Source organism: Mustelus asterias, chromosome 11, assembly GCF_964213995.1.
Source record: "Mustelus asterias chromosome 11, sMusAst1.hap1.1, whole genome shotgun sequence".
In the NCBI taxonomy this organism is placed as follows: Eukaryota; Metazoa; Chordata; class Chondrichthyes; order Carcharhiniformes; family Triakidae; genus Mustelus; species Mustelus asterias.
Window position 1 is genome coordinate 11,433,243 of NC_135811.1, and position 15,396 is coordinate 11,448,638.

Consider the following 15,396-nt stretch of genomic DNA (forward strand, 5'->3'; position numbering starts at 1 on the left):
ATCAGAGGCCGAATGCCCGTGACCGCTGAAGTGCTCCCCAACAGGAAGAGAACAGTCTTGCCTGGTGATTGTCGAGCGGTGTTCATTCATCCGTTGTCGCAGCGTCTGCATAGTTTCCCCAATGTACCATGCCTCGGGACATCCTTTCTTGCAGCGTATCAGGTAGACAACGTTGGCCGAGTTGCAAGAGTATGTACCGTGTACCTGGTGGATGGTGTTCTCACGTGAGATGATGGCATCTGTGTCGATGATCCGGCACGTCTTGCAGAGGTTGCTGTGGCAGGGTTGTGTGGTGTCTTGGTCACTGTTCTCCTGAAGGCTGGGTAGTTTGCTGCGGACAATGGTCTGTTTGAGGTTGTGCGGTTGTTTGAAGGCAAGAAGTGGGGGTGTGGGGATGGCCTTGGCGAGATGTTCGTCTTCATCAATGACATGTTGAAGGCTCCGGAGGAGATGCCGTAGCTTCTCCGCTCCGGGGAAGTACTGGACGACGAAGGGTACTCTGTCCACTGTGTCCCGTGTTTGTCTTCTGAGGAGGTCGGTGCGGTTTTTCGCTGTGGCCCGTTGGAACTGTTGATCAATGAGTCTAGCGCCATATCCTGTTCTTATGAGGGCATCTTTCAGCGTCTGGAGGTGTCTGTTGCGATCCTCCTCATCCGAGCAGATCCTGTGTATACGGAGGGCTTGTCCGTAGGGGATGGCTTCTTTAACGTGTTTAGGGTGGAAGCTGGAGAAGTGGAGCATCGTGAGGTTATCCGTGGGCTTGCGGTACAGTGAGGTGCTGAGGTGACCGTCCTTAATGGAGATGCGCGTGTCCAAGAATGCAACCGATTCCGGAGAGTAGTCTATGGTGAGCCTGATGGTGGGATGGAACTTGTTGATGTCATCATAGAGTTGTTTCAGTGATTGTTCACCATGAGTCCAAAGGAAGAAAATGTCATAGATGTATCTAGTGTATAGCATCGGTTGAAGGTCCCGTGCGGTGAAGAAGTCTTGTTCGAACCTGTGCATGAAGATGTTGGCATATTGAGGTGCAAATTTGGTCCCCATGGCTGTTCCGTGTGTCTGGATGAAGAACTGGTTGTTGAAGGTGAAGATATTGTGGTCCAGGATGAAGCGGATGAGATGTAAAATTGCATCTGGAAACTGGCAGTTGTTGGCGCTGAGCACTGAGGCCGTTGCAGCAATGCCATCGTCATGGGGGATGCTGGTGTAGAGTGCTGAGACATCCATTGTGACGAGGAGCGCTCCTGGTTCAACTGCTCCATGTGTGCCGAGTTTCTGTAGGAAGTCCGTCGTGTCGCGACAAAAGCTGGGGGTTCTTTGTACAATGGGTTTCAGGATGCCCTCGACATAGCCGGAGAGGTTCTCGCACAGGGTCCCATTGCCCGATACGATGGGACGGCCGGGTGTGTTTGCCTTGTGTATCTTCGGGAGGCAGTAGAGATCTCCAACGCGGGGAGTACGTGGGATGAGAGCACGGAGGGTGTTCTGAAGGTCCGGATCAAAGGTCTTGATCAGAGTGTTGAGTTGACGGGTGTGTTCTTTGGTCGGATCTGCAGGTAACTGTCTGTAGTGTTCCTCGTTGTTGAGTTGTCGGTACACTTCTTTGAGGACGGCCTCAACCGGGATATTGGGTTCATGTCACACTATTTGTAACTCCCACAGTTGCGTGGACCTGCAGAGTTTCACTGGCTGTCTTGTCTGGAGACAATACACATCTTTTTAGCCTGTCTTGATGCTCTCTCCACTCCCATTGTTTTGTTTCTTAAAGACTGGATTAGTTGTAAGTATTCGCATTCCAACCATTATTCATGTAAATTGAGTCTGTGTCTTTATAAGTTCTGTTTGTGAACAGAATTCCCACTCACCTGAAGAAGGGGCTCAGAGCCTCGAAAGCTTGTGTGGCTTTTGCTACCAAATAAACCTGTTGGACTTTAACCTGGTGTTGTTAAACTTCTTACTGTGTTTACCTCATTGAAATGCATCGGTCTATTGTTAGAAGCCCAGATCGGGCCAGACTTTCTGTCACCAAGAGATTCTGTAGAAAGCTTACCTGATAACAAGTTCAACAACATGGAGATGGACACCTGGGGGGCGGACCCTGGTGTCCTGTCAGACAGACATCAAGAAACCTGGGGGGCGGACCCTGGTGTCCTGTCAGGCAGACATCAAGAAACCCAATGGGTATCGGAACCCCCTCCTGGGACCTCATTGGCCAGAAGCCAGAGAAGTTTCTAGAAAGGCAAGCAGGCTGGGGATAAAGGGACACACTCAAAGGCACACAGCAGCGAAGACTCAACAGGGGAGGCGGCCGTGACCATTCGGAAGACTGACCAGAGAAGGAAGGAAGGAAGAAGCGGCCATCGAGACTCACCTTCGTGACGACAGACCAGAGGGACTCAGAGAATCGGGCCTGCAGTTTAATCAAACCATCTTTACGGGTAGTATACTTGAATCTGGGGTATCCTCTTGTTTTATGTGGGTAATTTAAGGGTTAATAGTGTTATTTAATAAACTTGTTGAACTTTTACTTGTGTTTGTCCTTTGTCCACCTTGCAAATAAGGGCACCGGGGTAAAACCTTGGAGTAAGTAAACTGGTTGAAAGTATCTGAGAATTAACAGGTACAACAACAGGGATCCCACACAACACCTCAAACAAAGTAAGATTATCTGCATCACCCACCCAACCATCCCTCACCCGCTTTTCCAAGGCTGCTGCCAACCAAATACCCTTCCCTTCACATGCTTAACATTCTCGAAGGACATTTCAATGCAGTTCTAAGGAGTGCTGCACTGATGAAATGCTAAACTGATGCCCTGTCTCCCCACTCAGATGCATATGAAAGATCCACAGCATTATTTGTAAGAAAACTTCTCCCCCTGGTGTCCTGGCCAACATCACTAAGAAGTTTAACAACACCAGGTTAAAGTCCAACAGGTTTATTTGGTAGCAAAAGCCACACAAGCTTTCGGAGCTCCAAGCCCCTTCTTCAGGTGAGTGGGAATTCTGTTCACAAACAGGGCATATAAAGACACAGACTCAATTTACATGAATAATGGTTGGAATGCGAATACTTACAACTAATCAAGTCTTTAAGAAACAAAACAATGGGAGTGGAGAGAGCATCAAGACAGGCTAAAAAGATGTGTATTGTCTCCAGACAAGACAGCCAGTGAAACTCTGCAGGTCCAGGCAACTGTGGGGGTTACAAATAGTGTGACATGAACCCAATATCCCGGTTGAGGCCGTCCTCGTGTGTGCGGAACTTGGCTATCAGTTTCTGCTCAGCGACTCTGCGCCGTCGTGTGTCGCGAAGGCCGCCTTGGAGAACGCTTACCCGAATATCAGAGGCCGAATGATATTCGGGTAAGCGTTCTCCAAGGCGGCCTTCGCGACACACGACGGCGCAGAGTCGCTGAGCAGAAACTGATAGCCAAGTTCCGCACACACGAGGACGGCCTCAACCGGGATATTGGGTTCATGTCACACTATTTGTAACCCCCACAGTTGCCTAGAACTGCAGAGTTTCACTGGCTGTCTTGTCTGGAGACAATACACATCTTTTTAGCCTGTCTTGATGCTCTCTCCACTCACGTTGTTTTGTTTCTTAAAGACTCGATTAGTTGTAAGTATTCGCATTCCAACCATTATTCATGTAAATTGAGTTTGTGTCTTTATATGCCCTGTTTGTGAACAGAATTCCCACTCACCTGAAGAAGGGGCTTGGAGCTCCGAAAGCTTGTGTGGCTTTTGCTACCAAATAAACCTGTTGGACTTTAACCTGGTGTTGTTAAACTTCTTACTGTGTTTACCCCAGTCCAACGCCGGCATCTCCACATCACAACATCACTAAAACATTTTATCGGGTCTTTATCATTTTGCTGTTTGTGGGGGCCTTGCCGTGTGCCAATTGGCTGTCTCATTTCCTATCTCCTACAAGGGTTACCACTTCAATGTACTTAAACAAAGACAAAATACTGCAGATGCTGGAACACTGAAATAAAACCAGAAAATGCTGGAAACACTCAGCTGGCAATGCAGTAAGCTGACTTTTAAGCTACCCTCTTTCCCAATGTTCAGGACCCCAACCAACACTTCCAGGTGAAATAGCTATTTACTTGTACTTATTCCAACAGGATAGATTTTATTAGTTATTCACGATTTAGCTCCTCTACACTGAAGATACCAAACGCACATTCAGTGAATGCTTTACTGAACATCTTCATTCACACTAAGAATTACCCTGAGGTTCTGGTCTCTTGCTATGTTCGTCCCCCCTTGCACTCCTACTTTGACCTCTCTGTCCTCAGCCTCCTACAATATTCCAATGCAAACTTGAGGAACATCACCTCAATTTGCAATTGAGTAATTTACAGCCTGCCAGCCTCAAATTTTGAATTCAGTAACTTTAATTCACAACCACCAGTTGAATATCTGTATATCTGTGTGTTAAGGAAGGTTAAATGGTTTCAGTTTAATTTAGGTTATTTGTGAACCTTGGTGCCCGGTTTCCTCCGGTTTCCTCCCACAGTCCAAAGATGTGCGGGTTAGGTTGATTGGCCAGGTTAAAAAAAAAAATTGCCCCTTAGAATCCTAAAATGCGTAGGTTAGAGGGATTAGCGGGTAAATATGTGGGGGTAGGGCCTGGGTGGGATTGTGGTCGGTGCAGACTCGATGGGCTGAATGGCCTCCTTCTGCACTGGAGGGATTCTATGATTAGTTCTTTTGAGATTGTTTGTATATACACACATTTTCAATTAAGCCAAAAGGTTTAAGAGTTTTGTGACTCTGGGAATAAAAGATAAACTTTACTGTTGCCTAGCAACAGTGCTCAAGTGACACAGAAAAAAGATGCCGGTGGGGGAGAGCGGGGAAGGGAGTTCAGTGTGTGTCAGAGAGAGAGGACGGGAATTTTGTGCTCTAATAAGTGAAGTGACCACTTGTGTTTACACTGAGATCTTTCCAATCCTTTCCTTTGGTGTATTATAGTTTATTTTCCTTGCTTAATATATATTTTATTCTTTGTATGAAAAGTCCATCAGCAGACTCCTATAAATTTGTTCAGTAACATACCTCCATGGTTTCTAAAAAATAAATTAGGATCTATCAAGCCAGGTTTCACGGTGGGTTCTGACTTGTCCAGGATTATCAGCTGGGATAGTTATACACCGTTGCAATTTTCTCAGGGAGCTGGTCTTGGCAATGGATCTAATGTTGTCATTCACACCTCTTCTAGACTATGGTTGTTTCTTGAATTTTTCCATCATCAGCTCCTATTGCCTTGCACCCTCATCCCTTTTGTCAAATAATCAATTCTGCACAATTTCTTGCTTTGTTCTGTTCCCCCCGCCCCCCTCCTTACTTCCCGTCGACCCTGCCTCTGTACTTGCTTATAAACTGTTAAATCTCTACCTTCTTCCAGTCCTGATGAAATGCCACCAACTTAAAAAGTTAGTTCTGTTCCTCTTTCTTAGAGGTTGACTGACCTACTGAGTATTTCTCGCATTTTCTATTCTTATTTCATTGGATGTAGATGGTTTTTGGATGTCCTGAGGGTGAGATATGATTCTTTAAAATGTTTCTTTCATGGGATGTGGGTGTCGTTGGTAAGACCTGCCTTTATTGTCCATCCCTAATTGCTCCGGGACTAAGCAGTTTGCTAGGCCAATTCAGAGGGCAGTTTAGAGTAAGCCATATTGCTGTGGGTCTGGAGTCACATGTAGGCCAGACCGAGTAAGGATGGCAGATTTCCTTCCCTGAAGGACATTAGTGAACCAGATGGGTTTTTACAATAATCAATAATAGTTTCGTGGACTGAACCGAACTTTATATTCTAGGTTTACTTAGTTAAATTTAAATTCCTCCAGCTGCCACAGTGGGATTTGAACCCATGTCCAGGAATGCTAATCTGGGCCTCTGGATTACTAGTCCAGTGACAAATACCACTACGCCATCATGTCCTCCTAAAATAACGTATTTCGTTTTTTCTGTATTGAATTGTGTTGATAATGTAGGTATAGCATAAGATATCGGAGCAGAATTAGGCCACTCGGGCCCATCGAGTCCACTCCGCCATTCGATCATGGCTGATAAGCTCCTCAGCCCCATTTTCCTGCCTTCTCCCCAGAGCCAATTAAAAATCTGTCTAACTCCTCTTAAATTTACTCACTGTCCCAGCATCCACCGCACTTTGGGGCAGCGAATTCCAGATTCACAACCCTTTAGGAGAAGCAGTTTCTCCTCAACTCTGTTTTAAATTTGCTACCCCTTATCCTAAGACTGTGACCTCTCGTCCTAGAATGCCCCACAAGAGGAAGCATCCGCTCCATGTCTATTTATCCAAACCTTTTATCATCTTGTATACCTCAATTTGATCTCCCCTCATTCTTCTAAATTCTGGAGAGTATAGGTATAAACTGTTCACAAGGCCTAAACATTTCACCTGAAGTTCAGAAAAGGCCAGCTTGTCTGCAATTATATCCCTCTGTTGGTCATTCGTCAAAGCTGCGAAGCTGACTCATGATAGACCCACTCTGATCCTCACATAACTGCATATTTATGCCGGAATACCCCTCATACCTGCAGCTGTCCACCAGGTGCTTTGCTTTATCAAGGTTTGCATTTGACACTATCACTGTACGTGGATCAGTGATGTTGAAGAAGTGCTTTAGCCTGCCCACAAAAGTTGTCTGATCCCAACGGGGAGCATCAATGTTAAACTTAGTGAGGTCCACTGTACTTCCTGCCATCTTGGGGCCTTCAAACCTGGAAGAGAAAATGTAGTCTTTTTTTAAAAAATGTCCTTCTCTTAATAACACTTAAGTGTGATAAAGTTCCTGTCCGGCTGATATTGGAATGTCAATCCAATGTCTTGCTTACCCCACTGGGGTCAGTGAGCCGAGTTGGCTAGCTGGCCAGAGAGTAATGTAGAGTGACACCAATGCCGCAAAGGTCAATCCCCATACTGGCTATGGTAGGGGCGGCACGGTGGTACAGTGGTGAGCATTGCTGCCTCACAGCACCAGGGAACCCGATTCGATTCCTGGTTTGGGTCACTGTCTGTGTGGAGTTTGCACATTCTCCCCGTGTCTGCGTGGGTTTCCTCCGAGTGATCCGGTTTCCTCCCACTGTCCAAAGATGTGCGGGTTAGGTGGATTGGCCGTGCTAAGTTGACCCTTAGTGTCAGGGGAACTAGCTAGGGTAAATACATGGCGTTATGGGGATAGGGCCTGGGTGGGATTGTGGTTGGTGCTGACTTGATGGGCCGAATGGCCTCCTTCTGCACTGTAGGGATCTATGATTCTAGATCATGGAGGGTTGTCTCCTTGCCTTGGCCCATGCTCAATGCAGAGTGACGCCCTCAATCTATATAACTTATCTCTCTCTATCTAATAGATATATTTTGGTTCCTTGTTGATGATGGCTAATTACTTTATCTTGTCCCCTCACTTGCATTCGCAGATTGAGACATCACCAAAAGCACCAATGGAACAGAGTAACAGTGAATAGTAGAATTGGAGGTTTGTATGCTGCTCGTCCTAAGTTAACGAGGACTCAGTTCCCTTCTATTCAGGATTTGAGGGGGCAGGAAAGGAGTTGGGGAGAATGGATGGCAGAATCAATTGCTTACAGCAATCCAATCAGCTTTACTGTACATCCCTCAATAAACAAATAGCTTGATAATAATCTATACGTAATCAAACCTTGGATAGATAAAGATAAGAAAAGACTTGCATTTATCTGGTGCCTTTCACAATCCCAGGATGTCTCAAAGTGCTTTACAGCTGAAGTACTTTTGGAGTGCAGTCACGTGGAGGAACCGGATAATTGGCATACGAACAACACTGAGATAATGACCAAGTAATCAGGGTTTTTTTTTTAAAGTTATGTTGGTTGAGGAATAAATATTGGCCAGGGCACCCCGAAGAACTATCCTCATCTTTAGAATTTGTTCATGGGTTATGGACGTCGCTGGCTGGGCCAGCATTTATCTACCCCTAATTGTCCTTGCAAAGATGGTGGTGAGTTGCTTTTTTGAACCGCTGATGTCCTTGTGAGGTAGGTACATCCACAAAGGGTGTTCCGGGATTGTGACCCAGTGACAGTGAAGAAACGACAATATAGTTCCAAGTCAGAATGGTGTGTGGCTTGGAGGGGAACTTGCATGTGGTGGTGTTCCCATGCATCTGCTGCTCTTTTCCTTCTAGTTGCTAGATGTCACAGGTTTGGAAGGTGAAGCAGGGGAGTCAGGGGGCGAGTTACTCTCCACAGAATTCCTAGCCTCTGTCCTGCTCCTGTTGCCACAATATTTATACGGGTAGTCTAGTTTACCTTCTGGTCGATGGTAACCCTCAGGTTGTTGACAGAGGGGGATTCAGCAATTGTAATGCCATTGAATGTCAAGGGGAGATTGTTAGATACTCTCTTGATTATTACTCGTCAGCCCGAGCCTTAATATTGTTCAGGTCTGAGTGCATATGAACATGGACTGCTTCAGTATCGGAGGAGTCACGAACGATACTGAACATTGTGCAGAGATCAGTGATCATCCCTGCTTCTGACTTTATGATGGAGAGAAGGTCATTGATGAAACAGCTGAAGATGGTTAGGCCAAGGACACTAACCTGGGGAGCCCCCGCTGTGTTGTTCTGGAACTGAGATTTTTGACCTCCAACCAACCACAGCCACCTTCCTTTGTGCTGGGTGTGACTCCAACCAGTGGGAAATTTTGCCCCTGATTCCCATCGACTGCAGTTTTGCTAGGGCTACACGATGCCATGCTATCACGATGTTAAATGTTGCTTTGATGTGAAGGACATTGATTCTCTCCTCTGGAGTTCAGCTTTTTCGTCCATTTTGGATTAATATGGTAATGAAGTCAGGGCTGAGTGTCCCTGACAGAATCTCAACCGAGCAACACAGAGTAGGTTATTGCTAGTAAATGCTGCTTGATATGATTGCTGATAATACCTACCATCACTTTACTGGTGGTTAAGAGTAGACTGAAGGGGCATTAATTGGACATGTTGGACTTGTCCTGCTTTGTGTGGACAGGACATACCCGGACAATTTTCCACATTGCTGGGTAAATGCCAGAGTTATATCTGGAACAGTTTTGTTCGGGGCGTAGCTAGTTCTGGAGCATAAAGTCTTTATTATTATTGCTGGAATGTTGTCAGGATCGAAAGCCTTTGCAGTATGCAGAGCCTTCAGCTGTTGCTTGGCATCAAGTGGAGTGAATCGATGGAATCTGAAATGCTGGAGACCTCAAAACCTTTTATAACCACCTGAGAAAGCAAATTTCTCCCTGACTTTGTGGGTTAGTCACTCTGGTTTCCCTCCACTCCCCTGGGAACCTGTTCAGTGTCAGTGATTAGGACGTTACCATATAAATAATAGATGTGCGCACTATGGATTTGTACAGTAATACATCAACACAAATAAACAAGTTGCCAAAAGTCAATCTTAAAAAAGTTGTTCTATGCAGCTACCATAATATAAGCGCTCACCTCCACCTTCAGTTCCAGAGAAGAGTCATATTGGACTCAAAACATTGGATGGAATTTTCCAAACTCGCTGCACCTGTCACAGAGCGGGTTCGATCCAGGAAAATAGGGCGCGGGCCTAAAATACAGTTCCATGCCTGGCGCCAAACAATTTGCAATCGGCCCCAACCCTTTCTAATGGCATGAGGCCAATTAGCATATTTAAAGCAGTATTTAGATATATATAGCCCTTTCAATGCCGGAGTCTGCCAGCTCCCGGGATCTTTAGGCGCAGAGCGAGGACGGTGAAAATTGCAACTGGTCCAAGTGTGATGGCCATACTTGGGGGGGTGGGGGGGGGCTCAGAGGCCATTAAAACCCCCAGGTGGTTGGGGACATGACTAGGCAGTGCCCATTTGGCACATTGGCACTGCCCACAAGGCAGATAATTCCACAGACTAATGACCCTCTTGAGGAAAAAAACCTCACCTCTGTCTTAAATGTGTTATAATGCAGGTCAGAAACTCCAAGGTTTTTTATGAAGTCAGTCTAGACCATAAGTTTTGGAACTTTGAACTTGGCGCAGGTAAGCATAAGATGTTTCACTTCAGGTATGATTCAAGTGACCCACTGGGGAGCTTTTATCAAACAAAGTTTATTTAAGAATACAGTTAACACATAGAAAGAAAATTAGCAAGAACTTTTACCAGTTACAAACAAAAGAAAACCATGATATTGTATAAAGCTGAACAGCTCAATGTGCTATTCCAAACAAACAACCATCCAAACATACCGTCTCAGGTTTGGCACAGAAAATGTGTATGCTCACATGATTTTGCAGCTCTGCAACACATGCTGTGAATTAGTCCTTCGGATGGAGAACTGAAACTCTGGCTTCCCAGCCTAGAGCTTCCAGCCCACCTCGAGGTAGAGATAGAGCCACTGTTTGCCTCGAGCTAGCAAGCCACCAACAGCAACATTTTCACTCCCAGTAAAGAAAGACTGCTTCCAACTAGCCAGCAGAATTTCTAATACCAGGGAGAGAGACAAAACACTGCATCCACCTGGGGTCCAAACACCTTCTAACTAACCAACAACTAACCCTGAAAGTAAAAGAACTCGTGTCCCAACTAACTGGTCAATCATCCACCCCCACAACAATTCCAAAAAGGTCGTAAAATCTAAGAGAGTGCATTAGGCCCAGATTAAAAATAAACAAAAACCCATTAAATCATTTAAGCAGCAATAAAAGGACATCCAGCCAGACAGGTTGACAACAAGCACAAAAGACCCTCTTCAAAGAACTGCAGAGAAACCGGATTACAATACATTTCTTAAAGGCACAGTAGTGTCACAAATGGGAAATCCATTATTTTAAAAATGTGCCCCCTAGTTCCAATCTCTCACACAAGGGGAAATATCCTTTCAGGATGCACCCTGTCAAATCCCTTCAGGATCTTAAATGCTTCAATGAGATCACCTCTCTTTCCTCCAAACACCAATGAATACATGTCCAAACTTTCCTCATAAAATAACCCCTTCTTCCCAGGAATCAGTCCAGTGAACCTTCTCTGTGCTGTCTCTAATGCAATTATATCCTTTCATAAATAAGCAGACCAAAGCTGTACACAGTGATCGCACCAACTATGCAATTGTAGTAAAAGATCCCTATCTTTATATTCCATTCCCTTTGCAATAAACGACAACATTCCAATTATCTTCATGATCACTTGCTGCACAAAGGGACGTGGGGCGGGGGGGAGGGGGGGGGGGGGGGGGGGGGGGGGATCCTTGTTCACAAAACCCAGAAAGCTGGCATACAGGTGCAGAAGGTGATAGGGAAGGCCAATAGAACACTGGCTTTTATTTCAAGGGGGCTGGAGTATAAAAGTAAAGAGGTGCTGCAGCAACTGTACAAGGTACTAGGAAGGCCACATTTCAAGTAAATTTTATTTATTCGTCACAAGTAAGGCTTACATTAACACTGCAATGAAGCTACTATGAAATTCCCCTAGTCGCCACCCTCCGGCGCCTGTTCGGGGCAATGCACCTAACCAGCTAACGTCTTTCAGAATGTGGGTGGAAACCGGAGCACCCGGAGGAAACCCACGCAGACACAGGGAGAATGTGCAAACTCCACACAGACAGTGACCCAAGCCAGGAATTGAATCCAGGTCCCTGGCGCTGTGGACTGTGCACAGTTTTGGTCCCCTTATTTATGGAAAGATATTCTCACTGGAGGCAGTACAGAGAAGGTTTACTAGGATGATCCTGGGTATGGAGGGACTGGCATATGAGGAAAGATTAAACAGGTTGGGTATGTACTCCTTGGAGTTCAGAAGAATGACACGGGAGATGATTGAAACATGGAAGACTCTTAGGGGTTACACAGAGTAAATGTTTCCACTCATAGGAGAGCGTAGAACCAGAGGGCATAGTCACAGAGAAAGGGGTACACACACAAGATGGAAATAAGAAATTTCTTGTCTCAAAAAAGTGGTAAATCTTTGGAATTCTTTACCCAGGATGCTATGGAGGTAGGAAAGTGGACTTGGTGAGTGTTAGATCAGCCATGATCTTATTAAGTAGCAGAGTAGGCTTGAAGGACTGAATCGCCTATTTCCGTTTCTATTGCTTATAGTCTTATGGTCTTACCTGCATACAAATGTACAGTGATGCATGTGCCAGATCCCTCTGTACCCCAGAGTTCTGCAATCTCTCCATTTAAATATGCTGCTTTTCTATTCTTCCTCCCAAATGACAAGTTTACATTTTCCCCATATATTTGCTCCATCTGACCAAATTTTTGCCCACTCACTTCGTCTATCTATACTCTTTGCAGAATCTTTATGTCCTCTTCACAAACTACTCTCCTACCTATCTTTGTGTTATCAGCAAATTTAACAAGCGTATATTCTATCCCTTTATCCAAGTCATTGATATAGGTTGTCAACCCAGAAATGACCCATTTATCCCTACTCTTGGCATCCGGTTAGCTAATCAATCTTCTATCCATGTTAATATGTTATTCCCTACATTATGAGCTCTTAATTTGTGTAGTAACTTTGTTGTGGTACCTTGTCAAATGCCTTTCAGAAATCCAGGTACACCACATCTATAGGTTCCCCTTTATCCATATTGCTCGTCACTAAAACTCTAATAAATTAGTCAAACACAATTTCCCTTTCATTCTGCCTGATTGCATTAGTTTTCTAAGTGCCCTGCTATAACTTCCTTAATAGATTCTAGCGTTTCCCTATGACAGATATTAGACCAACTAGCCTGTAGTTCTCTGCTTTCTGTCCCCCTCCTGTCTGAGGAATGTAGCTCTGTTTCTATAATTAGTGATTTCTGTTGATATTTTTATCTGCTTAGCAACGCAGGGAATGTCAGTACTGCAACATGACAATTCAGGTGCCTAATGTCAGCACCTGCTACTCCCAGTTAAAGCTGAGTTGGAAGCGTAGGAAAACTCCCTCAATTGAGTCCTAATAATAATCTCAATTCTGCTCCAACTGTGGCAGCACAATTTGATGTTGCCTTTTTTCACACTAACCATCCTGTAGCCTCTCAATGAGATTGCTAATTTTATATCAATTACTACAGATTTTAGCCGTTGGCTTTAATATTAAATTTGATCCATCATCTTAAAGACCTTAAGAGGTCTTTCAGCTCATGAGTTTGTAATGAATTTGAGCCACACACCCAGAGCATAAGATTTACTAGGTCAATCAATCCCATTACATTTCTATTGATGGGTATACAATCTTATTGTGATTAAAGACTATCCCACTATGGAACCATAGAATCCATACAGTGCAGAAGGACGTAATTCGGCCCATCGAGTCTGCACCAACTCACCAAGAGAGCATCCCCGGCACTATGCGCCACCAGTGTTAACCACTGTGCTATTGTTGAAAAATTCAAGCATACCCAAAATAAAAGACTATATAATTCCTAATGTATTGTCCTATCAGGGCTCCAAAGCATTTTGTTATTGATTAGGGAAGAATTAATTGAGGAGACAGAGTGGCCCTCCAACTGCAGCCTTACTTTTCCTGAAAGCTCTGAATTTTCCTAGGTTTTTTTTATTTCATTCATGGGATGTGGGCGTCGCTGGCTGGCCAGCATTTATTGCCCAAGGGCAGTTGAGAGTCAACCACATTGTTGTGGCTCTGGAATCAAAGGTAGGCCAGACCAGGTAAGGATGGCAGATTTCCTTCCCCAAAGGACATTAGTGAACCAGGGTATTGTTTTATGAGCATCGACAGGTTATATCAGAACTGGATTGCATCCTTGAGGAACCTCAAAGGGAACATCAATCTTCCAGCCCACAAAATGTGCAAAAAAGATTTAAAAGGATGATACCAGAAATGTGGGGCACAGCCAGCAGGAAAGGATGACCACCAGACTGGGCCTCTTTTCCCTTGATGACCTTGCAGAAGTATTTAAAATTATGAAAGGTTTTGATCGAGTTGTCACAGCATGAAGCCTTCGACACGGGTGAAGAGCAAAACTAGAGGCTAATATAAGGTAATCAGCAAGAACGAAATAGGGAATTTACCAAGAGAGGAATGAGAATGTGGAACTTGCTGCCACAGAAAGTGATTGAAGACAATTGTATAGATGTATTTAAGGGGATGTGTGAGGCAATGTATGAGAGAAAAGGAATAGAGGGCTCTGCTGATAGGCCCTGATGAGGAAAGCTCGTGTGGAGCATAAATGCAACTTGAAACTGGGCTGGATTTATTTTTATTCATTCCTTTGTTTCCCATCCACGAGGGCACTTAAGAGTCAACCACATTGCTGTGGACCTGGAGTCCAGGTAAGGATGACAGATTTCCTTCCCTAAAGAATGTTAGTGAACCAGATGGGTTTTTACAACAATCATTTCCTGGTCATCATTAGACTTTAATTCCAAATTTTTATTGAATTCAAATTTCAACATCTTCTGGGGTGGGGTTTGAGCCTGGCTCCCCAGTGCATTGCCCTGGGACTCTGGATTACTGCCTCCCCCCCCCTTGCCTCTTTTGTGTTGTTAGCAACTCAAGCAAACTTTTCAGCAAAAATAACCAGGGGGCAATCAATCACTAACTGGCTGCTTTTGTAACCCCTATGCACGGAGGCCAAATGTGCTGCTCTTACTGGTCGAGATCATAGAATCCCAACAATGCAGAAGGAGGCCATTCAGCCCATCAAGCCTGCGCCGACAACAATCCCACCCAGGCCCAATCCCTGTAAACCTCACGCATTTACTCTGCTAATCCCCCTGACACTGAGGGGCAATCTGGCATGGCTAATCAACCATTCTTGGCAACTCTGCTGAACTTCTTGTCTAAAATATGGTTTAATCATGTTAGCATCTGGCTCATTAGCCCAAACCATGAGTATCCTGTGCCCCACTATGGACAGCAGTGGATCCCGACTGGTCCAGTACTTGATTTGTCTCGCTGAGGCTAGCAAAGTATCTAAGAAATTCAATGCCACGCCTATGTCTTACTGCATTGGGGGAGGTGCAACAGTCTCTTGCAAAGGCAGGCGACTAAGTGCATCTGCATTCACTGGATGTGTTCCAGGCTGGTGCTTGAAGATATATTCGTAGAAGGAGAGGATTTTATTTATGGTTTCAGTTTATTTATTAGTGTCCCAAGTAGGCTTACATTCACACTGCAATGACGATACTGTGACAATCCCCGAATCGCCACACTCCAGCATCTGTTCAGGTACACCGAGGGAGAATTTAGCATGGTGCCAACCAATGCAGCTAACCAACACGTCTTTCAGACTGTGGGAAGAAACCAGAGGAAACCCAATGCAGACATGGAGAGAATGTGCAGAGTCCGCACAGACAGTGACCCAAGCCAGGAATCGAACCTGGGTCGCTGGCACTGTGAGGCAGCAATGCTAAC

General features: G+C 45.0%; 1 protein-coding gene across 1 annotated transcript in view; it reads right to left on the reverse strand.

Annotated features, from left to right (window-relative positions):
- The window catches only part of sfxn2 (sideroflexin 2), a 96,153-nt gene that overhangs the window by 61,838 nt on the left and 18,919 nt on the right, over window positions 1–15,396 (reverse strand). The window contains exon 2 of the mRNA XM_078223163.1: window positions 6,582–6,767. Coding sequence (XP_078079289.1) covers window positions 6,582–6,751 — 170 coding nt within the window. The 5' untranslated portion in view covers window positions 6,752–6,767. The remainder of the gene's footprint in view (window positions 1–6,581; window positions 6,768–15,396) is intronic.